We start from the raw sequence: 24,395 nt of genomic DNA, 5'->3' as shown, positions 1-24,395 counted from the left end.
GACAGAGCCGCATGGGGAACTCGGGAAGCACCTCGTTCCCGGGGTGCCCACCGGGCCGAGTTCACCCAGAGAGGACTGAGATCTGAGAGAAACGGCCACACCGACACCAGGTCAGTCAAGATGGAGCGGGAGGAGGTGTGCTGGAGCTGAGTTTTCCCTGCAATCGGTGTGAGATGGCAGGCGGCCCCCACTCGCAGCCCGTGGAGAAGCCCACGTTGGGGAAAGAGATGCCTGAGCCTAGGATACGTCGTGGAGCATGGGGATGCACGAGGAGGTACTGTTAATAATGGGGCATGGGATGCACGACGAGGTCATGAGGCATCTGGAGTCCGTGGGACGACCCACGCCAGAGCGAGTGGCAACAGCTCCCTAAGAATCCGAGACTGCAGTAAAGCCCGCATTCGAGCAATCCGATGGGGAAGGATTGCATCCTGCGGGTAGGACTCAGCCTGAGAGGAGTTTGTGGATTTTTCTCATGAGTAGGGGATCCACCGGAGCAAGGGAAAAATGGTGTAAGGATCCCTCCTCCTTTAAGAAAAGAGCAGCAGTAACAACATGGATGAACTGACCTGCACTCCCCCATTCCCTGTCCCCCTGCACCGCTGGGGGGGGAGGTAGAGCCAGGAATGAAAGGAAAGAAAAGGGTGGGGAGGTGTTGTTTTTAAGATCTGGCCTTGTTTACTGTCTATCCTCTCAAGTAACTTGTTTTGTTTCCTTTTGTCTTTGTTTAAGCAACTTTGTTTTAAGCAACTTAAAACACACGTTTTAAGAAAAAAGCCTGAGTCATGTTTTGCCCAGGACCATGGTTGGCGGGTGCTCCCTCTCGGTTCTTGCCTTGACCCTCAGTTCCTTTTATTATAAAACCACGACAGCAGATCAGCCCCGCGTTTGCCCAAGCCCTGCCCTGCACAGCCAGCCCAGCTCCCTGCAGTGGCCTTGCTCGAGGGTCTACTGGCCGTGCTGTAAAGCTCTGCCATAGAATCACAGAATCACAGACTGGTTTGGGTTGGAAGGGACCTCAAAGATCATCCAGTTCCAACCCCCCTGCCACAGGTAGGGACACCCTCCACTACACCAGGTTGCTCAATGCCTCATCCAACCTGGCCTTGAACAAGTCCCAGCCTCAACGCCAGCTGTGAAACCTGGTGCCTTCCTAACCCAGCCCGCATCACGTGGGGGGACGCACGTGCAACCCCTGCCTGGGGGACCAAGACTTTGCCAGCGTCATCTCCACATCCCACCATGCGACTGCGCACAGCCGTCACACCCGAACAGCACTGGGACAGAGAGCTTGGGAAGAACGAGACTCCTCCAAGGTGCACAGCATCTCCTGCAGCATCACAGCAGCGTTACCTCCTCTGCCATGGCCCTCAGCCTGCAGAGCCAGTCCTCTGCCTGCTCCAGTGCCGGCCACAGGCTCGAGTCTCCATGCTTCAGCTTCAGGGCTGCCTTCACTATCTGCTCCAGGTTGGTGCTGCGGAAGCGGTACATATTCTGGTCCAGGTGGGTGCTGGCCGGCGTCCCCAGCACCTCGGGCAGGGGCAGGCTGCCGGGACAAGCAGAGACGTAGCGTTAGTGGCTCGCTCACCCTCCCGTGGGGTTTTGATGTCTTTTTTTATTCTTTTTCAATTTTTTCTCCCTCCTTTTCAGCAAGCTTCCAAAGAATTAACAAGGCACCGAAGACACATTTGGGGAACGCGGCAATGCCAAGAGCAAAGGAGCTCCAAACTGCGCCTGTGACACCCACACATCAGCCGCAGGAGCCGGGACAGAGCCCTGGCTGAGCTGTGCACACCACAAACACACACGCGCACGTTTTCATGTAAATTGATTCAAGCTGCTGGATAAACGTTTCAGGAGTCCGGGAGGATCTTCGCTTTGCTGAGCCATTTAGAGGTTTTCCTCTAAAATGCAGTGATTTACGGTGCTGCCATTATTAATCACAGAATTACAGAAGGGTTTGGGTTGAAAGGGACCTGAAAGATCATCTAGTTCCAACCCCCCTGCCATGGGCAGTGACATCCTCCACTATACCAGGTTGCTCAAAGCCCCATCCAACCTGGCCTTGAACACTGCCAGGGATGGGGCAGCCACAACTTCTCTGGGCAACCTGTGCCAGTGCCTCACCACCCTCAGAGGGAAGAATTTCTTCCTTAGATCTCATAGAAATCTCCCCTCTTTCAGTTTAAAGTCATTGCCCCTTGTCCTATCACTATGTGCCCTTGTCAAAAGCCCCTCTCCAGCTTTCGTGTAGCCCCTTTAGGCACTGGAAGGCTGCTGGAAGGTCTCCCCAGAGCCTTCTCTTCTGCAGGCTGAACATTCCCAACTCTCTCAGCCTGTCTCCATAGCAAAGGTGCTCCAGCACCATCTTCGTGGCCTCCTCTGGACCCGCATCAACAGCTCCATGTCCTTCTGATGTTGGGCGCCCCTGACCTGAACGCAGCTGGATAACAGACATGGACAAGGCAATGCCAGCAGCATCTCGCTGTTTTCCTACTGTGAATGGGAGGTGGGGAGACCCCGTCCTGCTGGGACCCTTTCACCGGAGAGGTCTGGATGCAGAGGAGGACGGGGAAGCACTGCAGAGCAGCGAGGAGTTGTCCCATCCCTCCGAAATCCCAATGGAAAGGAGCTCTGCCCTTTGGCAGCATCATGGCAGGAGCAGTGGACAAGTCCAGCTGTACGGCTCAGCTCATCCCGCTGTGGGCAGAGCTCATGGAGGGGTGTGAAATCTCCCAGAAACCCACAGGGGCTGTCCTGACTGTCTCCAGTCAGCCCTGGCCCCCGCACCGAGCCCTCACAGAGATGGAGGAGCCACACCCCGTGGGAGCTGAGCATGGAGCGGAGCCAGCGGGAACCATGGCCACATCCCGCAGCCACATTTTTCCCCTTCCAGTTAATTCAACTTGTTTTGGAGGGTCCAGCACCTCTGGAAAACCCAAAGCCGTGGCTCATCCCTCAGGTCCCATTCTGCATGCCCAGGAGCGGGGTGGGTATCAACAGCCCATTGGGCAGAGCCAGTGCGCACAGGGAGACGAAACACATCTCCTTTATGAGGCTCAAAACCAAATAAACTGGGAGGTTTTAAGCACGTGGATGTGTTTTTTTAAGCCTGTCCTTCAGGAGGTCTGCAGAGCAGGGTCAGCTGGATCAAGGTCTCCTTGCCGCTGGTCCTACACAGGTGTCACAGGAGGGTCCAGAAAGGCTGCGTCCCTGTGCCCGCTGCACCTCAGCACCTCCACAACCTCTTCTCAGGCCTTTCAAACAGCAGGGAGGGGAAAATGGGGGACCTGGGGTTTGGCAGCAAGCTGAACGCCATCTCCCCAACCTTCGGTGACTGGCATAAGCCCAGGTGGACAGCGCTTGTGGTCCTGCAGGCTGGTGGCTGTTGTGGAAGGGGTGGGGGACAACTGGCCCCAGCAGGTTTGGTGGCCTCAGGGGTAGCCAAAAGGGCTAAATTCTCCCTGTCTGCTGAAGTAAAGCACCAAGAGCCACCACATGAGCTTGGTGGTCACGGAGGTCCACCCACCACAGCCACTGGTTGCCACCAATGGGGTGTCCCAGCCCAGTGCAGGGCTGTCCCCACAGCTCAGCTGCTCTCCACTCCACTCCCAAGGCAAAGAAGCTTCAAGAGGCATGGCAGCTCTCAATTTCTCTTGGCAAAGGCTTGCCAGGGCTAAAAACACATCAACGCTCCTACTATTACCCTTCCTCAAATTGATGACGCAGAGGCTGCTGCAGGAGGGTCATAATATCGGGCATGGGACAGGACTTGCAGATCACCTTCATGGGCATACCTGAAGGGGAACCACGGTCCAAAGACCTTGGTGAGGTCAGTCCCTGAAACACCTTCCCAAGGGTTGAGCTGCCCTTGGGATAAAACACCATGGTCATACTGCAGCGATGCTCCCCTGGAGCAGCTCCTCAGCCCTAATCCAGCCCAAAAAGAAAAGCTACATGGAGGAAAAGCCCATGGCACTGTGCCAGCTGCCCTTCAACAAACCTTGCAGTGCTTGAGAAGTGCTCAGAAAGGCAGAGCAGCAGCAGATGCTGGCGGTGCTACCCACGGGGATGGAAGGATGACTGTGCCATCCAGCCCTGAGACATCCCTGTCCCCTGGTCCAGCCGTCGGATGTACAACACCTGAACAACCTCTCTAGTGCCTCCTACACAGCAGACACAAGACTCAACTGGGAAGCATCATGGGTGGCTCCTCACTCCACGAGTCCCACCATCCCTCGGGCTCCGGCTCCGACACAATGCCACTCATTCAAGTGCGCCGCGCCGCAGTCCACGCACAGAGGCTGGAAATTTATGGTTTGCCTTAAGCATCACCTTGTCAACTCCGTGCCTTTGGCTCAGCAGCCTCTGAAGCACACAGGAGCAAACGACCGGCGGTTTTCAGAGAAAAGAAAAAAAAACGAGTTGTCCCTTCCAAGATAAATAAGGGCTCCCACAATAAATGGCACAAAAAGGCTCACGGTGAAAAGCAGCAGAAGGTACCTGCAGTCAGCAATGATGTCATCCATCAGCTGGGCAGCCAGCGCATCCAGCTCGCTCGGTGCACGCTTGGTCTTGAGAGCGAGGTGGAGCTTCTCCAGGTTTGCTTCCTGCGTAACGGGTGGGGAAGAGAAGCTGCAGAGTGGGGAACCTCACCCCAGCACCCCACTCCACCCCATGTCCAAGACCCTCCCAGGGAGTGCCTGGGGCTGCTCCCCACGATCAGAAACTCCAGCCTGAGTCCCACCAGCGCTCTGCACCTCCATTCTGCTCACGTTGTGGCTCCAGGGGAAACAACAGTGAAATACAGGAAGAAATCTCATAAACAGCTGAGGAGCTGGAGAAAGGTCCTCGCCTCCTGTGCCTGCATCAGCTGACAGGTGGGTGGCATGGCAAAGTGCTGCGTTCACACCTCACTGCCATCCCAGTGGGGATGAGGGTGGTCCCTTTCCTTCCATCACTCCCCTAGCTGAGCATCCAGGGCACTGAAAGATTTCACCTCCACAGCATGACAGTCATCAAAGCCCAATCTTGACCCAGCCCGGAGATGGCCTCTGTGCCCCCCCTGTCCCCCCAGGCAGGAGGTGGCCAGTGATCACTGCCACCAGCACGTGTCTCCATGGCACTCACCAGCCTGTCTGCCGCGTGGTAGAGAAGGTTTTGGGCATCGGTCCGATAGCTGATATCTTCCCAGTAGGATGATAACACCACCACAGGCTTGATGTTGCCCCAGGGCAGGTAGTAATACTGGCAACCTGGAGGGTACACCACATTGGTGAGCACGTGATGGTGGGGTGACGGGGGACCCTACTCCTCAGGACCTCAGGAGCAGAGATGGAGGGGGGTAGTGGAGCATTTGGCCTTGGGCAGAAGCCCATCTCTGGGGCTCTTTTGGAGCAAGAGGATGAGAATTATGTTCCCTAAACCCACGTGCAACAGAGAAATGCACCCCAAGGTCCAAAGGGATGTGCAGCAGCTCCTGCAGAGAAGCAAGGTGAGAAAACAGCAGAACCTCCTGTGGGGTGAGGACATCTCACACCAAAGCAAGAGCCCCACGGGAGTCAGGGAAAGGTCACCCCAAAGCACTGGCTCTTCCTTGAAGAAAAACGGGCACTGTTAGTACCGAGGTGTTGCCCAAAAACCACTTCAAGCCAGCACAGACCTGAAAGCAGTCCTGGCTTCCCCCCTCCTCTCCAGTCACATACTCCCCCTTCACAGCATGGTTGAGGTGGGCAAAGACCTCCAGAGGTCATCTGGTCCAACCCCTGCTCAAGCAGTGTCACCTTGAGCAGGTTGTCCAGCACTATGTCCAGTTGGGTTTTGAGAACCTCCAAGGATGGAGATCCCCTGGGCAGCCCGTCCCAGTGCCTGATCATCTCCAAGTTGCTCACCATCAAAGACGGCCCGGCTGTACTGCGTGGTGGAGGCCAAGGGCAGGCAGGTGGTGTCAAATTTGTTGCCGTAGTTACCGATGCTGACCTCAAACTGGATGGCATCGTCCACATCTTGGAGCATGGTGGCCGAGTAGAAGGCAGCAAAGAGGGAGTACTTCCGACGGCGCAGGTACTTCTGCAACAGGCACAGGACCATGTCCATGGAGGAGACACCACCACCACTCTCCTACACACAGACCCTCCAGCACCCACCAGCTCTGCAAGGCCTCTGAAGTGAAAAAGTTTATTGCAGGGAAGAAAAGCATGTGCTGCAGCAAGGGAGCTACTTAGGAAAAACCTGACAAAGGACAAGACTAGAACTTTCCATAAAAAAACGCAGTTTAAACCTGAAGAAACGAGCAAAAGGAGCACATTTGCAACAGTGCTCGAGTTGAGCTCCTCAGTTCTGTTGAAGCAAATCTCCCACCCCTCCATGTTCTCTACCTAGCAGCAGCTCAGATGGAGCAGGCTGGACACCTTGGGAGACACACAGCAGGAGACACCCTCCAGGAGCTCACCGACCACCGCTCAGGGGACATCACCCACCCAGGACCACCACCTGTCCCTGTGATGCCAAGGGCCAACCCCAGAGCCCACGGGGTTGGATACACCACGAAGATCCCATTACCTCCACCCGCAGGATGTCATCCACAGAAATGTCCTCCACCTTCTGCTCCACGTGCTCCACCAGTTTGGTCTCCAGCTCCACGAGCATCCTGCCGCGATACGCAACGCCCTCGCCCTTGGGGTAGACCAGGGACAGCGTCAGGACCCCGGTGCCCCCTCCCCGCAGTCGAGCTCTGCCTTTGCTTTCAACAGCATTCCTCGGAGAGGAGCAAGAGGAGGCAAAGTATTTCTGCAAGCGCTCCAGAGGTAGAGAGCGTTTGGGCAGCAGAGCAATGCCAGGAGGCGATTAGCCAGCGGGAACAGCCAGGGGCAGAAAACACAGCGCAGGCTCCTAATAACAAAGCCAGATTGGGTTAATAGCAGCTTTTTTTTTTTTTAAGCAAGGAAGGTTGGTAGTTCAGTTTAGGTTGTGCTGGAAAGAAGCCGACGTCACCTTTCCTAAATTGAGCCTCTCATACGGGTCAGGGAAGCCGGTGAACTCCCGGGGGCTGCCGTAGAGGTTGATGTAGCAGGGACCAAAGGTGGGCAGGAACCCCAGCCCGTCATCCACTGGGGAGTGGGGGGAAAGAGCCGTTAGAGAGTCCCAAGGGCACCTCGTGCACCTCCACGAGGGAGACGTGCCCCACAGGGCTTCACTGCAGGACCGTGGGGACCACACACATGCAGCTGGAGAGTACCACAATGCTGTGGTTTTCCACTCCCTTTGAGTCCTACCCATGTCCCTTTGTCCCTGCCCACAGCACGGCGGTTGGAACTAGATGATCTTTAAGGTCCCTTCCAATTCAAATCATTCCATGATTCTACAACCACTTACCTTTTTGCAGGAGAAAGACAAGGTGGGTGTGGGGCTGGGGGGGCACAGAGCCCCCTGGTCCCAGGGAGCGTGCCCAGAGAAGGAGAGCACTGCTTTGCTGGTGTGAACCAGCGTAGAGGGTTTACACCAGCCAAGGTGCTGGCCCCATGCTCCCCTTAAGGCAGTAAGAGAGCCCCAGGAGAGAATCACTCTTTTTTTTATGAAACTTTGATTAGATCTAGGAAGAAGTTTTTTACAATGAGGGTGGTGAGGCGCTGGAACAGGTTGGCCAGGGAAGCTGTGGCTGCCCCATCCCTGGAAGTGTTCAAGGCCAGGTTGGATGAGGCTTTGAGCAACCTGGTGTAGTGGAAGGTGTCCCTGTCCATGGCAGGGGGGTTGGAACTGGATGATGTTGAACGTCCCCTCCAACCCAAACCATTCTATGGTTCTATGAAACCTCAAGCAGAAGCAGCAGCGAAGGGGCAGAAACCCCTGGCAGGGTCCTGCTGCGAGCCCCCGTGCACCACCAGCTCTGCACAACACACACCGGACCGCAAAGGCATCACTGCCCAACGCGGACACCCCACACCCGTGGTGGGGAGGGGCAGTGGAGACCTTTCCCCACTCCCGAGTGCAGGGGGAGGCTGTGCTGGAGCTGTCCCCTCTCCCCACCAGAGCGCCCAACGCAGCCAATGCCCCCCCGGCTCCAGCCGCCGCTCCGGCCCCGACGGCAGCGGAACAGGCACAGCAGTTACCGAGCGTCTGGGGGCACGTACGGTCTGCGGCCTTCAGGGGCTTCGCAAGAGCAGGAAACTCATCTGAGGCACAAAGAGATGGAGAAGAGGTTAGGAAAGACTGGCGGGGGGGATGGAGGGTTACAGAAAGGGGGGTGGGTGCTCTCATAGGCTGTTGGTGCCAACTAAAGAGAGAAAGGGGGAGGTTGTTACATAGTTGCCCTGGTTTCCACCTGGTGTGAAACGGGAGGATTTGGGCATCTCTCATGGATGCTCCATGTGTTGCGAAAGCTGGTGGAGCCCCAGGATGGATGGGACCCACGGTGCCCCAGCACTCCCCTGGGAGCCAGAGGGTCTCAGCAGTGGTGTGGGACAGTCCCAGGCAGACCCCTCGCAGACCCCTCCTCCTTCCCCGCTCCTGCTTTCTCTCTCCATACTGGCCCAGAAGCTGCATTTTCCCTGGGAAGGGGGAAGCTGGACACACATCACCATGGCGGAGAACAGTACTGCATCCCGACTCCGCACCCTGCATGCACGGCCAGGCAGCACTGGAGGAACGCTCATCCCTGCAGCAGGGGGGTGCCCGTGGTGGGGCAGGGGTCTGCACCCACAAGCCTCGGAGACACTCAGAGCACCAGAAACAGAGCGGGGGGAGTCCCCATGGGGTTGCAGATGCCACCAAAGCTCGTTAGCAGGAAGAGATGGTGGGGCAGGTTAGGGCAGGCTCTGTCCCTGGCCCCCACCAGCCCCACGAGTGCCCCAGCTCCTGCCCTCCCGCGGGGCACAGCATCAGCCTCACCCAACCGATCCCCCATCACAGCAGTCCTTCGCGTCAGAGAGCCCCTGGGACTCGGAACAGCACCCTCAGAGCTGGACCTGAGCCCTCATCCCACCGTGACACCATGACAGCCCCCGAAGGCCACCTAAGGAGGAGCCACCAGTGGGGCCACATGCAGGTGGGACGCGGCATCTTCCCACGCCAGTGATGCCGCTGCCCGTCACCCACTCCCCAGAGGACCACCTCTGTGTGGCAACGGCAAGAGAAAGCAAAACCTCCGGCACTCCACGGCCCCACAGCCCCTCCATCCCAGCGCTCCTGGGACAACCTGGAGATCTTCAAAAGCACAAAGCAGGAGGGACCAGGTCCAATCAGGAACAGTCCACCATCAGAGCAGCCTCTGGTACCCCATCCCTATGGCACTAATCATTCTTATCCAGCTGGACTGAGTTGAGCTAATGAACTACTAATTAACTACTCAACTCAAGGTACCTATCCTGCCTACAAGAGGCAGGCCATTTCCTCCTGGCTGTGGAAGATGCAACAGCGTCCCTGGTGCTGCAGCCCAGGCTGGTGAGCAACAACTGGTGACCCCGACGTGATACATCGATGAGACCCTGGGAAGCCCTGACTCCCTCGCTGAGCCGAGAGCCCTGGCTGCAAAGGAGCCCGAGCCAAAAGAGCCGGAGCCAGAGCCAGAGCCGGGAGCTCAAGCGAGTCCTTCGGAGAAGAAGGTAAAGCCGCAAGCCCCGACGTGGTATTCGCGGGAGGGAAGCGTGCTGGAGTTGGATGAATGGGCCGGGTCTCTGCTCACCCATAAAGCCTTTGTGAAAACAAAAAATACTAAAACAAAAAGGGGGAATTATGGCACTAATCATTCTTATCCAGCTGGACTGAGTTGAGCTAATGAACTACTAATTAACCACTCAACTCAAGGTACCTATCCTGCCTACAAGAGGCAGGCCATTTCCTCCTGGCTGCGGAAGATGCAACAGCGTCCCTGGTGCCGCAGCCCAGGCTGGTGAGCAACACATCCCAGCACTGGCACCCCGGCGGGGACCACTGTGGCTGTGAACACCATCACGCCAACGCCACCCTCCAACCCCTGGCATGCAGTGCTCCCCCACAGCCATGTGCCCCAAATCCCACCCTGCCCCCCGCCTTACCCTCCAGCTCCCCGCCTGGTGCCGAGATCTTGGACATGCAGAGGTGGGCAGTGCCGATGACGTCGTTGTGTGTCAGACGGTCCCTACAACACAGCCCAGGACGCCGTCACACCGCGGACCAGGGGAGGGTTTTCCCCAGGGGGTCCCCCCAACCTGTCCCACTCCTCCAGCTCAGCGCTCCCCACAGAAATCCCCCCAGGACCCCCTCCCCTCTCACCAGTCAGTCACCCGGATCCTCATCTTCTCGCACATGGAAGGGAACTAGGAAAAGAGGTGGGAGAGGGTGGTGAGGGGTGGTGGCGAGGGCGGGCGGGGGGCTGTGGGGGTGCCCACGCTTACCATGGCCGGCAGCGTCAGGCACTGGTTCCACTGTGGGTTGGCGTTCTTCTCCAGGATCCGCGAGTAGAGCTGGAGGTGTGAGACAGGCGGTGACACGTCAGTGCCCCCCACAGCCAGGAGGGCTCAGAGTCCCCCAGTACAGACCCCACACCACGAGTGGCCCAGGGGGGCTCTGCACCGTGCAGGTGAAGCCCTCTGCGCAAGAGGCAGAGGATGCCATGCACTGCTCAGGGATGTCACTCCCCCGGGACCACCAGAAACTCCCCCCCTTCCCACGGGGTTTGCTTGGGATAGTGTCCCGAGCCTCCGTCCCCTCCCCAGACACCGTCCCCAGGGGATGATTTCTGGGCCGGAGGCACCCTCGCCCTTTAGAGCTGTTGTGCACCAAAAGCCAAGCAGTGGCTGGGGGTGACAGGGCTTGGCTGGAGGGGACCCGGTGGCAAAGGGAGCAGGAAAGGGCTCTGCGAAGCCACCGGAGTCACCTCCGTGGCCCGGCTGGTCACGGGGGGGGGGCACTGGGTGGCACGGGGACACCAGCCACTTGCTCCAGGCGATGGTAGGAGCAGCACCACCTTCCACCCCCACCGCTTCTCCCCCGAGCTCAGCTCCTCCATCCTCATTTTAATGCAACAGCACCACGAAGAGCCCAGAGATGAAACTGCTCTGGTGGCACTGCTTGGCTCTACACGTGTTACACACAAGGACACGGGGCCGGGAACACCACCTGGGCTGCGGGACACCACCTCAGCTGTGGCACACAACCCAGGCTGCAGGACATCATGGTGCAGAGGGAGAGCAGATGAGGTGTGACAACGACCGGTGGGACCTTTGCCAACACTCCAGCAAAGCAAAGGAGCAAAGTTTTCCCCGTTGGCAGCTGCAGTCCCAGCCCAGGGCCCAGGGAGGGGGCGCCCTGCTCTGGGCACTCACCGTCTTGCCTGCGAAGCTGACTTCCACAAAGGGATCCACCAGGTTCTTCTTGTTGCTCTCAAAGCCAAAGATCTGCCTGACGTTGTCCATGACAGTGTCATCCACTGGGAGGGGAAGAAGATGCTGAAAGCTCACAGAAACATGCGGTGTCCAGGTGGTCCTGGCTCTCCGGAAAGGGCTGTCCCACCAGCCGGGCTGTGCATCCCCATTGCTCCAGGCAGGTGGCGATGGGCAGGAGGGTAAATACCAGTTTGCACCAGTAAGAGACTTATCTCCCAGTATGTTACGACTGACCGATATCTGCAAGGTCTTTGGACCAAGGCTACGCATAAAGCTTCCTTATCTTTGCCCTCATTCCTCTCTGGCACCTCACGACTCGCTGCGATGCCGAGGGCCAGATCCAGCACACTCCAGTCCAGCCAGGGGGACACTTACTCTGCGGCAAGTCTTCAGCTTTGAAGATTTTCAGGCAGAAGTGAGCCCCTCTCAAGGTGACCCCGGTGGGGCGCAGAAGGTTGCCCTCAATGTCTTCCTTGTCTTCAGAAATCTCCTTCTTCTCCAGCTGCAGGACAACAGGACAGGAGGAAAACATGACCAAGCTTTCCAAAAGTCCTGAAATGAACAGCAAACCCCCAAAATCCAGCAGCTTGCCCCCAGAACAGAAGAAGGTTGAAGCTGCAGCTTCCCTGGGAACAGGCATGAGGTTTGACGGCTCAGGGAGGTAGAGCACCACAGTTGGAAGGTCTCCCCATTGCAGCCGGGGTGATACTCACAGGAGCTTCATCTCCAGGCCCCAGCACAAACAGGCTGACTTTCAGATAGCCCTTGGCCCCGGCAGAGAAGTCCTCTGGATCAGAGAGCAACAGCCATTTCCTGAGGAATGCGTGTTCTAGGAGAGAAAAGAGACTGAGACCTGTGTGCTGGTCCTCAGACATGCAGGGAGGTGGCTTCAGGGGTGCTGTTGGGTGTTTTTTTTGTAATAAATACTATGTTCCGAAGGGGAGGCAAGGGCAAGGGCAAGGGCATGGGAAGAGGAGAGAGGAGGAGAGAAGAGATTTCAGTTGAAAGGGACCTACAATGATCATCTAGTCCAACTGCCTGACCACTTCAGGGCTGACCAAAGGCTAAAGCCATGTTATCAAGGGATTTGCCTTGTAGTTCTTAACTCTTTACAGCTAAAACTACCAAGTTCTCTGCAGTGATTAGGGTAGGAAATTCTTTAGAAGCATTATCTTATCTTTTTTGAGACAAAATAAAAGGTAAAAGATAAAATAATGAGCCAGACAATAAAAACAAAAAACAAAAACAACGAGCTGGGCTGCACTGGTGGGGCTTTCTGCCAGCGAGCCAGTGGCACAATTTGAAAGCCTTCAAGGACATACGTCTTGGGAAAGGGAAGTGAAATGGGAGGGGATGATGGATCCAGGGACACGTCTGGGTTCATATACAGGAAAGCTGTAACGTGAATGTGTGTTTCCTCTACGTTTGGCCAAAAAAGGGTTTCCCAGAGCGATTTCCCCCAGCCACGGGAAGTGACCCCACCCCCATGGTAGGTGACCCCCCCCCAGTCACAGGAGGTGATCATCCCAGCCACGGGAGGTGACCCCGGCCCAGACCCAGCGCTGGGCTCACTTGGCTCGGTGTAAACGGTCTCAACATCCATCTGTGCAACAAAACAACAAAGAAAGTCCAGTGATCACCCCGTGGGTCGGCGTGGCGGAGAACTGGGGGGGCAGGAGAGAGGACAGCCTTACCCGAAACTCCCCGATCACTGAGTCCGTCCGGAAGGACCGAGAGTCCACAACCTGTGGATGAAAATAAAGAAAAACAGTAAAACCAACCCAAATCCCCAAGGATGGAGGACTGCGCTGCGTGCCCATGTGGGGAATGGGGGGACATTTCCTGGGGGGCTGCAGGGAAGGGGACGGGGCAACGGCCCCGAACATCGCCCCGGGGACACGGCAGGCGTTCGCCGGAGCTCACCGTGATGAAGATGGGCGCGTCAAACAGCTCAGCCGGCGACTCGAAGACGTTGAAGAAGAAGGTCTGTAGGAACGAGGGGCGAGGGTGCCAGGTGGAGATCAGCCCCAGCTGCCCCGCAAGGCACGTACACACCTCCCGGCCTCTCCCACGCCCCCAGCTCCGCAGGCTGGAGCCTCCATCCCCTCCTCTTCGGTGAGACCCCACCCCGTGAACAGCAGTAGCCTCCCGCTGGGGCTGTGCTGAGTGATTTTGGTGCACCCCAATGACCAACATCCTCCAGTCGGCTGGTTCACAAAAGCAACATCCAGACCAGCTCTCCTGGGGGGTCTCCAAATAAAGCCCAGGGGCAGGTTGGAGCAGGCTTTGGGGACAACCCAAAGAGCAGGCTTGGAGCACCCAGAGTGGGGACAGGGCTGGGGACGCATCACCCGCAGCCGCCCGAGTGCACCCATCCCACGTGCTTGGCTGCGTTGCCCACCCCTGCCCAGGACAGGCCACCGGGACACTACCAGGGGCTCTGGGACATGTAGGTCACCTCAGGAAGGTGACCGAGAAGAGCCCTGCATGAAGGCAGGGGATGCTGGACCTGCCAAGGGCTCGCTGCTGCTGCCTAAGCTTCTCTGCCGTTGAAGCGTCCATTGTCACATCCCAGCCTCTGGGCTTGCACCAGGGTTTCCATCCCTCAGGACCCCAACCCATAATGCTCCTGAGCCTTCCCTGACACTCCTGGAGCACAGACCACCCCCCTCACCTCGTCAAAGAAGGGGCTGTTGCCTTTGCGTATCCGGGTCCTCTTGGTCTGTCCGGCGGCCGTCACCTTCACCACGGGCCTGATGCCGACCCCAGGGAGCTGCCGGCCCTCGATGACCCTCACCCTGATCTGAGACAGGGGGGAAGACAGGGCAGGGGGTCACTGGAGTCAGTCCTGTCCTGAGATGGTGATGAACCCCCCAAGTAAGGACAGGTTGGGGGGTCTTGGGGAGGTGGATTCAAGGAGAGCATCTCATCCCCACCAGCCTCGTCTCACCTGGAAGTCCTGCGGCTTGTTGGATAGAGGCTTTTTGGGCAAGCTCTTCCTCCTTTTCACTCCCTGGATGTGATGCACGGGGGGTTTGCGGGGCAGCGAGGGCGGCTCAGGCCCCGGCGGCCCCGAGGAGGAGGAGGGCTCCGTCTCATCCCCTGTTGCCACCTGATCCTCCGTCTCCTCCTCTCCGGCCGTCTCTGCACGGGGTGGGAAAGGAGAAGGAGGAGATGAGCCAGGTGGGTCCAGGGACCGCAGGGCAGGCAGGTCCAGCTGGGAAAAACATGATGCTCGGGGGGAACACAGGCCTCCTGGTGCCACACGCAGAGGTTTCTGGTTACCGGTGACTGTGTCAGGCTCAGCAGCAGCCGGTGCTGGCTCCGGAGGGGCTGGAGAGGGGAAGATGGGGGCAGCTCCCGGTGGGGGGATGTAGGACACTTGCAGGATGAGGAAAGCCTGGAAAAAAGGAAATACTCGATATACGGACATCCAGAAATGCTCTCCTGGGGCCTGAGCCTCGGTGTCAGATGCCATCTGCACCATTCCGTCCAGGCCTGCCAAAACAGCGGTGGTATTTCAGCAAACATCAGGAAAAAGGAGCAGAGGGACATCAGGGAGAGGTGGCCCAGGGCTCACGGGGGCACCAGGGATATGCGGGGTCCCAGAGGGGTGACCCCCCAGACTCCGTCCCACCAGACAGCAGCCCCACCGCCAACGCCTGCCTGGCACAGGGGTTTGACCCATCTCCCACAGGATTGTCCCCAGGAAAGCTTTCCCCAGAATTCAAGGCAAGGGGCAGAGGGGCCCACCAGGGCAGGAGGAGGTGGGTCCCCTGGCATGGTGCAGGAGGTCCCCTTCCTGCTGCCCCCTGCCCTGAGCTGCTGGGTTTGCTCGTTGAAAGCTCGAGATAGGACAAGAGGAAACAGCCTCCAATTGTGCCAGGGGAGGTTTAGATCGGATATTTGGACAAATTTCTTTCCTGAAAGAGCGGTCAAACATTGGAACAGGTTTCCCAGGGAAGTGGTGGAGTCACCATGCCTCAAAGCGTTCAACAAATGTGTAGATGCAGCACTTCAGGCCATGGTTTAGTGGGCATGGTGGTGTGGGGTTGGCGGTTGGACTTGATGACCTTTGAGGTCCTTCCTAACCTCAATGATTCTATGATTCCATAAGTTGAATCTCAAAGCCCAAGAGCCCAGGATGGGTCAACTGGTCTCCAACTGGGAGCTGCAACTGGCAAGGCCGTTGCCGGTCCTGGTCCCCACGCAGGGACTCACCCCAGTGCTCTGCTTCTTAGTGTCCAGCAAGGGCAGGTTGTAGGAGGCTGCCAGGCTGGGGGAGGAAAGAACATCTCGCAGGGGCACTCGAGCCTCTCCCAAAAACCTGGAGGTGAAGAGCAACAGGGGCGTCAGCAGGGGAAGGGGCTGAGGAACCGCGGCTGGTGCAACCTGGGCACCAGCAACCAACCGGCAGGCAGGGGCAGAAGTGGGGGGACTCCTGCCAGCATCCCCCGTGGGCAGCTCCCCGGGCAGGACAGATGACTCAGGCACCAGACGACTCAGACCCAGCCCGGGTGAGATAACCAGAGCAAGCACCTCTGGGGACTTTATCCCTTTTTTATCAAGGAAAAGCACCTAAAACTCCACGCGGAGGAACCAGGAGCCATAAACCAAAGCGCTGATGGGTTTTCCTTTGGCACAGAGGAAAACAGGCACAAGGGCTTGGGGGTTTCGTGGAGGTGGGCGAGATCAGGGCTGGCAGCTGAGGCTGCTGTCTCTGTGCCACCATCATCCAGGAGTATTTTAAATCACCATAAAACTGAAAATCCCTCGCTGAGTTTCAGCATCTCCCTGGTGCTCTGCTTCGGGTTAACCCTTCCAGTGCTGATTCCCCCACGGACCAGGGCTGGCCAGGGAGCGCGTCCAGTGCTGCTGCCCAACTCCTCCCAACCCAGAGCTGGGAAAGCCCTCAAACCACTTTGTGCTGTCCTAACAGCGCCATGAGACCATGGAGCAGATCCTCCTGGAAGACATGTCAAAACATACAGAAAGTAAGGAGGGGATTAGAGACAGCCAATGTGCCTCCACCGCGGGCAAATCATGCCTGACGACCTGGTGGCCTTCTACAATGGAACAGCTGCTTCAGCGGACAAGGGAAGAGCTACAGATGTCATCTACCCAGACTTCTGTAGGCCTTTGGTACAGTCCCCCACAAGGAGGGGTATGGTTTTGATGGATGAACCGCCAGATGGATAAGGAATTGGCTGGATGGCCACATCCAAAGAGTCGCACTCAATGGCTCAATGTCCAAGTGGAAACCAGTAACGAGTGGTGTTCCTCAAGGGTTCATACTGGGACCAATACTATTTAATATCTCCATCCTTGACATACACAGTGGGACTGAGCGCACCCTCAGTGAGTTCACCGATGACACCGAGCTGAGTGGTGCAGCTGATACACTGGAGGGAAGGGATGGATCCAAAGGGACCTGGACAGGCCGGAGGAGTTCAGCAAGGGCAAGTGCAAGGTCCTGCACATGGGTCAGGGCAATCCTCAACATCAGTACAAACTGTAAATAGATATATTGAGAGCAGTCCTGTGCAGAAGGACTTGGAGATACGGGCAGGTAAAAAATTGGATGTGAGCCAGTAACGTGTGCTGGCAGCCCAGAAAGCAAACCGATGTTTGGCTGCATCCAAAGCAGTGTGGGCAGCAGGTCGAGGGAAGGGATTCTGCCCCTCTGCTCTGCTCTCGTGAGACCCCCCTGCAGTGCTGTATTCAGCTCTGGAGTCCCCAACACAAGAAGGACATGGAGCTGCTGGAGCAGGTCCAGAGGAGGCCACGAAGATGATCCGAGGGCTGGAGCACCTTTGCTATGGAGACAGGCTGAGAGAGTTGGGGCTGTTCAGCCTGCAGAAGAGAAGGCTCTGGGGAGACCTTCCAGCAGCCTTCCAGTACCTAAAGGGGTTACAGGAAAGCTGGAGAGGGGCTTTGGGCAAGGGTGTGTAGTGACAGGACAAGGGGCAATGGCTTTAAACTGAAAGAGGGGAGATTTCCATTAGATCTAAGGAATAAATTCTTCCCTCTGAGGGTGGTGAGGCACTGGACCAGGCTGCCCAGAGAAGTTGTGGCTGCCCCATCCCTGGCAGTGTTCAAGGCCAGGTTGGATGGGGCTTTGAGCAACGTGGTGTAGTGGAGGGTGTTCCTGTCCATGGCAGGGGGGTTGGAACTAGATGATCTTTGAGGTTCCTTCCAACCCAAACCATTCTGTGATTTCAGACAGCAACAGCAGCCAAGACAAGGCGTTATTTGCCCATCACTATTAATTACCCTGTTTGCTCTTTGCAGCACCCGTGCTCACGGGCAGGCTGGGATCTTCTCCCAAGGGAAAGAAAAGCAAAAATCCACCATCACCCTCATGACGGAGAGGGCCCCACTCGCAAGAGCGTCACCGTCCCCGCGGATTGCAGCAGCCGAAACCTCTCCATACCGGGAGTCTGAATCCCCTCGGCACTGGGAGTGGTGCCGGAGGGTCCCAACCGGCCCCTGGCGCTTCTCCCACCTGTTTCTCCCCATGGTCTCATGGTCCTTCACGACAACAGTGAGCTCAGCGCCCGGGTCCAGGAGAGCTCCTTTCAGATCCCACTCAAAGCCCTGGAGAGGAAGAGGAGAGAGGAGCCAGGATCAGTGCCGGCTGATCAGCATTGGCTCCAGCACTGCCGGAGGATGTCAGATGGAGAACTGGAATGCTGGAGCCACTTTGCCATCACAGCACTGACCTCGGGTGAAATTTCCTGGCAAATCCATGGATAAACCCACAGCCCAGGCAGAGGCTTCCCCTCCCCATGGATTAAAAGCAAAGGAGGAAACAGCAGGAGTTGGCAAAAAAGCGTTTCGGCACCAAAACAGTGTTAGTTTGCTCACCAAACACCCTTTTTTTAATTATTTTTTAATTCAGACCCGTGGAAACAGGAGTCTGGGGCAGAAGGAAGAAGGCACTGGAAAATAAACTCCTTCCCTGGGCTGGGCTGATGAGGAAACCACACTTGTTTTCCCCTGAGCGGCAATATTTTTAAGCAGCTTCTTTTAATGTGCGTGTTCAGCCCTGATAAGATCTTGATGGAAGAGGAAGAGGTGGGAGCGAAGGTCAGTGCGCAGCCAGCCCAGTCCCACGCCTCTGGTGCTGGGAATTTCACTGGGAATTTTGGATACAAAGCTGCCCGTGATGGGGATCATCCCCAAACCCACTGTGGGGTGGCACCCCTGGGGCATCCCCGGCACCACGCAAGCCCCTGTGTCACCTCACCGGCCTCGCGCCCACATCCCGCAGCATTCCCCACTGGGATGGGGCCACCCTCACCTCGTTCCACACAGGGTTCACGTTGTTCTTGATGACTTTAGTCCTCTTCTTCACGCCTGCAGGGAGCAACGCACACGGATCAGACCAGCTTCCCCCCCCAGAACACGGGGCAAGACCCCAGAATGAAGCTCTGACCCCAAAACAAAGCTCCAACCCCCACACACGGGTTGAGTTGAGACTTCAGCGACACCTGCAGCTCCCAGAGCAGGATCAGGCCCCAGCTCCTTGCATGCAGGATGGGCTGGGGAGGGGCACAGACAGGCTCCGGGACCCCACTTCGAGCCCCAGCCCTGCACGAGCCTTGATGGAAAACCCCGGGCAAGCCATCTCGATGTGCTGTGCCTCAGTTTCCCCAGGAGCAGAGCAGGCAGGAGGCTCCCAGATGCTGCTTGGTGGGTTTTTGGGCTGGAAGGTGCCTCGGGGGATCCAGATATCCTCCTCCCTCCACCTGAACCTTAGCACAGTCCCAGGCAGGACACAGAGCCGCTGAGACAGCCGTCAGATGCTGGTACACTGAACGGTGGGGGGTTGGCCCACTGACACCCCTAAAGATGTGGATGGGGATGCTGCTACCCGGTCCCCAGGGATGGGACCGCAGCCGTCCAAAGCCACCCAAAGCCACCGTCCCGAGGAGCCCCGGTGCTGGGGGGCCCCAGCCCTGCCCGAAGAGCACCCCCCCACCTGCACCCCAAAACCACGATGCTCACATCCCACTGAAAACCAGCCGAACGCCCGCTGGGCCCCAAGGGGCCACGTCACGGGAGGGAAGAGGAAAAGGAAAAGCTGAACAATAGCGGTGAGTCAAACCCTGGGGACACCAGCCCAGCGCCCTGCCCGGCCCTATGGATATCTATAGGTACCCCAGGCTGGGGGACAGCACACGGGGCTAGCAGGGAGCCCCAGCCGCTCCCTCAAAATATTCTCCTTTTTTGTTGTTGTTTTAGCATCACTATATTAAGTTTTTTTCCTATTTTGCATTTTAAAAGAGTCTCTGCTAAACACCCCGTTCCTGAGCTGAACCGGCTGCCAGGAGCCAAACTGGTGCCAGGAAGGAGCCAGAGCTGCCATCGTCTCGACATGGCACGTCTGGGCACCGGCACCAAGCCGGGGAGACGTCAAACACCCTCGATTTAAGGCACTTCTCCTGTTTATGCCTCATCTCCACAATCCCTGGAATTCCCCCTGCACTCTCGGGATCATCGAGAGCCGCTTTCCACCTTGGCAGCAGATGGACGGAGCCCACCCAGGACCCATCGTGGGACAAACACATGCAGGGTCCCAGAGGTGGCGGGGAAGGGAGAAGCATCGCTCCCCCCACCCAGCACAGGAAGGACTGGGTCAGAAGCCATTCATCTCTTTCCTTTCCTTATTTTTACTTTTTGGGGTGGGTTTTTTTTTTTCTAAAAATGGACTTTTTCCAGCACCAGGAAACGGCTGCCAAATAAAAAAAAAAAAGCGCTACATCCTCCAGTGAGAGCTTTTGAGGTACAAAGGCAACACTCGCTTCCCGAGACCCCTGTCCTCTGCCACCCCCTAGATAAAGACTTATTTTTATCAACCTCATCTTAATAATTAAAATACTTTAAGAAGAGCAAAGCACAAGAAGGATTTTTGCGAGTGCCCAAGGATGCAACACCCCCCAGTCCTTCTTTTCGCCGGGGCTCACCCCCACCACTTTTAAATCCCATAATGCTGGGGGTCAGCTCTAAACCACCGGCGCCAAATTCCACCCCCCCAATCCAATTTTGGAAGGATTTAGGATAAGGATGGAGTTTAGCAAAGCCCAGTTTCTGCAGGACACCCAGTTAGGACATAAGTCCTGGCCGGGCGTCCCGCAGAGAACGGGCTTTGCTGGATGAAAAGAGGGGTTCTAAGAGCAGATGATAAAATAAATCATCCAGCCCACCCCCCCAGATGAGATTTAGGGGGATCCCCCTCACCTCGAAAAGTCAAGCTGGCCACCGGGTCGCTTTGCTTGTCCCCCTTCTCCAAGTTGGGGAGGTGGGTGGCTCGTTGAAGGAAGCAACGCAGCATGGTTGGGAGATGGAGTAGGGTATGGGGAGGCCAAGCTGGGCTTAAGCAGGGGTAGGATCCGGTCCTCCCCACCCCCTCCCATCCCGGCCCTCCCCGGTGGGTGGGGGAGGTGGCCGGGAGGCGACACGAAGCGCCTCGGAGTGGTGGCTCCGGAGGTTGCAAGAGCCGGGATGGTGCGAGGAAACGGGAGAGCGAAGAGCGGGATTCGGGGGTGCTGAGAGCTCCGGGAGTGTGAAATAAATCACAGGGATCTGGGGATGCTGCGAACCTCGAGGACGCCCAAGCAATAGGATCCAGGGATGCTGTGAACCCCTGGGACACTAAATAAATCACCCGGATCTGGGGATGGTAAATAAATCACCTGGATGAGAGGATGCTGCAAGCTCTAAAGATGCCTGAGCACCGGCATCCGGGGATGCTGTGAACACCGGGGATGCTGCGAGCCCCAGGGACGGAAAATAAATCACCCAGATCTGGGGATACTTCGAGCTCTGAGGATGCCTGAGCACCAGAATCCAGGCATGCTGCAAGCCCCAAAGATAGTAAATTAAATCATTGGGATCTGGGGATGCTGCAAATCTTGAGGATGCTTGAGCACTGGGATCTGGCTTTGCTGTGAATCCCTGGGATGGTAAATAAATCACCCAGATCCAGGGATGGTAAAAAAATCCCTGAGGTCTGGAGATGCTGCAAGCTCCAGGGATGCCCGAGCACTGGGATCCGGGGATGCTGCAAGTTCCAGAGACGGTAAATAAATCACCCATATACAGGGATGGTAAATAAATCACCTGGATCTGGGGACGCTGCAAGACCCAGACATGGTAAATTAAATCATTAGGACCCAGGGATGCTGTGAACCTCAAGGATGCCCAAGCACCGGGATCTGGGGTTGCTGTGAACCCCTGGGATGGTAAATAAATCACCGGGATCCAGGCATGCTGCAAGCCCCAGAGATGGTAAATTAAATCACTGAGATCAAGGATGCTGCAAATCCCGAGGATGGTAAATAAATCACCCAGATCCAGGAATGGCAAACAAATCACCCAGATCTGGGGATGCTGTGAGCTCCATAGATAGCTGAGCACCAGGATCTGGGGACGCTGTGAACCCAAGGGCCAGTAAGAAAATCACTCAGATCTGGGCATGGCAAACAAATCACCTGGATGTGGGGACGTTAAGAGCTCCGGGAATGCCAAAGCATCGGGATCTGGGGATGTCCAAGCATCAGGATCTGGGGATGTTGCAAGTCTCCAAGATGATAAATTAAATCACCAGGACATAGGGAGGCTTGAAGCCCCGAGGATGCCTGAGCACCAGGATCCAGAAATACTGCAAACTGCTGAGATGGTAAATAAATCACTCAGATACAGGGATGCTGCGAGCCCCGGATAACCGAGCATCGGGTGCTGGGGGTGTTGCGAGCCCCAGGAATGGTCGAAAAACATCAGTGGGCCTCGAGGATGCTGCAGGCCCCAGAGATGATGAAGTAAATCATCAGGACCCAGGGATGCTGTGAACCTCCAGGATGCCACAGTACCAGGGTGCAGGGATCCTGCAGGCTCCTGGGATAGTAGATAAATCACGGGGACCTAGGGGGGCCCTGAGGATGGTAAATCACTGGTGTTGAGGATGCTGCAAGCCCTGGGGGTGCCCAAGCATGGGGCTGCCGTGAGTTGGGGGTGCCCAAGCACAGGGCCTCAGGGATGCTGCAAGCCTTAGGGATGGTAAATCCTCCGGATTCGGGGATGCTGCACACCCCGGGGATGGTAAATCCTCCAGACTCAGGGATGCTGCACGCCCCAAGGGTGCAAAAGCATCTGGGAATGCTGCGAGTTCAGGGTGACAGAGCACCCGCACCTGGGGGTGCTGTGAGCTACAGGGATGTCCGAGCAGCGGATCCTGGAGCTGAAGCACCCCCAGGGCTGCAGGAGATGCCGCAGGCACAGGGCCCTGCTGACACCGGAGCACCCCAGGGATGGTGCAAGCCAGGTTGCTCCAGGCCCAGGGATACCTCAGCACTGGGGACACATCAGAATGTGTGTGGGGGGTGTCCCACTGCCAGGGGGTCCCTCCGTGCTGCTGCCTGCCCAGGCCCAGGGACAGCGAGACAGGGACCTCCATGCCCCAGGGAAGGTTCCCCCCAGCTGCATGACTGTGGTGGGGCGGAGGGGTGCAAGCCTGGGGGGCGGGGGGGCTGACACGTGGCCCCCCCCCGCCCATCCCATCCTCTTCAGCAAACCCCCAAAAAAACGAATTTTCACCCCAAGGATGCCCAGGGCGCTGCGAACAAGCTGTGATGCGTCACGCGCTGCTGCATTTCTTCTGCCACCCCTTTTTTTGGGGGGGTTGTCGAGGTGCAGGCAGCGGGGGGGGGGGGGGGCGGGGGAGGTCCTTAACCTGCAACCGGCCTCGCGCACCCGTGGGGCGGCGCCGGTCCCCCCCGCCCACGGGGGTGACGAGGACGGGGGGTGGTGACCCGGTCCCCCCCTCCCATGGCCGCCTCCCGAGAGCGGAGCCGAGGCCAGAAATAGCGCGGGCTGCTGCCGGTGCTGTCACCGCTCAGCTATGCCCGCCCCCGGCATCGCCCGCTCCCCCCTCCCCCGGCAAGGAGGAAGCCCGCGGGGGGTGGGGGGCGCAGGGGGCTCCCCAGACCCCCACTCCCCCCGGGATTGGGGGGGGGGGGCAGCAACAGAACGCACGAGGGGGAGGGGGGCTGCGTGGACAACGCACATGGCGGGGGGGGCACATCAGACCGACGGGGGACCTCGCAGTGGGGGCCCAGCGGATGGAGGGGGGGGGCGGGTGGAGATGCAGGACAACCCCCCGTGCCTCCAGCACCGTCGCCACCGCCAGTGCAACCCCCCCACCCCCCCGCGGTGCAAACATCCCCCTGCCCCGCACCTCCGAAGCTGGCGGAGCAGTACGCATCGCTGATGTCCGCGTCCGGCGTGCGGACATTTTCCGCGTGGAGGATGAAGACACGGAGCATCGCCACGGCACGGCACAGCCCAGCCCGGCCCGGCCCAGCCCAGCCCAGCCCAGCCCGGCCGCCGCCCGCCGCCCCGCTGCGCCCCGCCGCCCCCGCCCGGTACCCGCCCCTCTTAAAGGGGAACGGCTGCAGGCACCGCTCCGCGCGGCCCGCGAGCGGGGCGGGGGGGGGGGGGGGGGAGGGGACACACACAAATGAAGGGGGGACTGAGGGCACCCACTCCCCCCGCAGCAGGGGCAGATGAGTGTGTCCCCCCGGGGACCCCGCAGGACGAACGAGGGGGGGGGGGGTGTTGGTTCCCCCGCCCCAAGGGACACTGCGGACCGTGGAAACTACCTTTCGTCGCTCCACGCGGGTGTGGGGTGCTGCGGGGACAAGAAACCCCCCCGAGACCCCACACGCGGTTTGGCCCGGCCCTGGGTGCAGCCCCAGCCCCTCACCGTGGCGCCAGGGCCGGGCCTGGGCGGCCAACACTACCTCCAGGCCGGGAAAACAGGGGGCTTAGATACGTGCAGGGTGGACCCTATGGCACCCCTCGGCAGGGCACCCATGAGAGCTGGGTGCACCCAGAACCCCACCCTGGGTGTCCCACTGGGACCAGCCCACCCCCGTGCTGAGCAGCACCAGGGGGTGCCTGGGGACAGCCCCAATGCTCCTACCCCTGCCTCAGTTTCCCCAGCTGGGGGATGGGAGCCCGTCTTTCTTGGCA

General features: G+C 58.1%; 1 protein-coding gene across 17 annotated transcripts in view; it reads right to left on the bottom strand.

The window, feature by feature from the left end:
• The window catches only part of DYSF (dysferlin), a 109,903-nt gene extending 86,217 nt beyond the window's left edge, over positions 1–23,686 (bottom strand). For 4 of the 17 annotated variants that reach the window (XM_086611424.1, XM_086611429.1, XM_086611423.1 and 1 more), the window contains exons 1-23: positions 20,604–20,697; positions 18,664–18,719; positions 17,866–17,957; positions 15,582–15,687; positions 14,646–14,760; positions 14,311–14,504; positions 14,035–14,163; positions 13,284–13,346; positions 13,055–13,105; positions 12,933–12,963; positions 12,074–12,189; positions 11,736–11,862; positions 11,301–11,404; positions 10,371–10,439; positions 10,249–10,292; positions 10,032–10,114; positions 8,130–8,171; positions 6,994–7,109; positions 6,562–6,675; positions 5,892–6,069; positions 5,131–5,255; positions 4,504–4,610; positions 1,354–1,546 (exon numbers count right to left, since the gene is read on the bottom strand). In XM_086611424.1, coding sequence (XP_086467550.1) covers positions 1,354–1,546; positions 4,504–4,610; positions 5,131–5,255; positions 5,892–6,069; positions 6,562–6,675; positions 6,994–7,109; positions 8,130–8,171; positions 10,032–10,114; positions 10,249–10,292; positions 10,371–10,439; positions 11,301–11,404; positions 11,736–11,862; positions 12,074–12,189; positions 12,933–12,963; positions 13,055–13,105; positions 13,284–13,346; positions 14,035–14,163; positions 14,311–14,504; positions 14,646–14,760; positions 15,582–15,687; positions 17,866–17,957; positions 18,664–18,719; positions 20,604–20,697 — 2,349 coding nt within the window. Of the gene's footprint in view, positions 1–1,353; positions 1,547–4,503; positions 4,611–5,130; positions 5,256–5,891; positions 6,070–6,561; positions 6,676–6,993; positions 7,110–8,129; positions 8,172–10,031; positions 10,115–10,248; positions 10,293–10,370; positions 10,440–11,300; positions 11,405–11,735; positions 11,863–12,073; positions 12,190–12,932; positions 12,964–13,054; positions 13,106–13,283; positions 13,347–14,034; positions 14,164–14,310; positions 14,761–15,581; positions 15,688–17,865; positions 17,958–18,663; positions 18,720–20,603; positions 20,698–23,598 lie in introns of those variants that run through there. The other 13 variants (XM_086611426.1, XM_086611430.1, XM_086611421.1 and 10 more) reach the window with 7 other exon arrangements.
• Between the last annotated feature and the right edge of the window lie 709 nt (positions 23,687–24,395).

Source organism: Tauraco erythrolophus, chromosome 5, assembly GCF_009769465.1.
Source record: "Tauraco erythrolophus isolate bTauEry1 chromosome 5, bTauEry1.pri, whole genome shotgun sequence".
In the NCBI taxonomy this organism is placed as follows: Eukaryota; Metazoa; Chordata; class Aves; order Musophagiformes; family Musophagidae; genus Tauraco; species Tauraco erythrolophus.
Note: the sequence above shows the minus strand (reverse complement) of the source record. Positions and strands in the feature narration are given on the sequence as shown.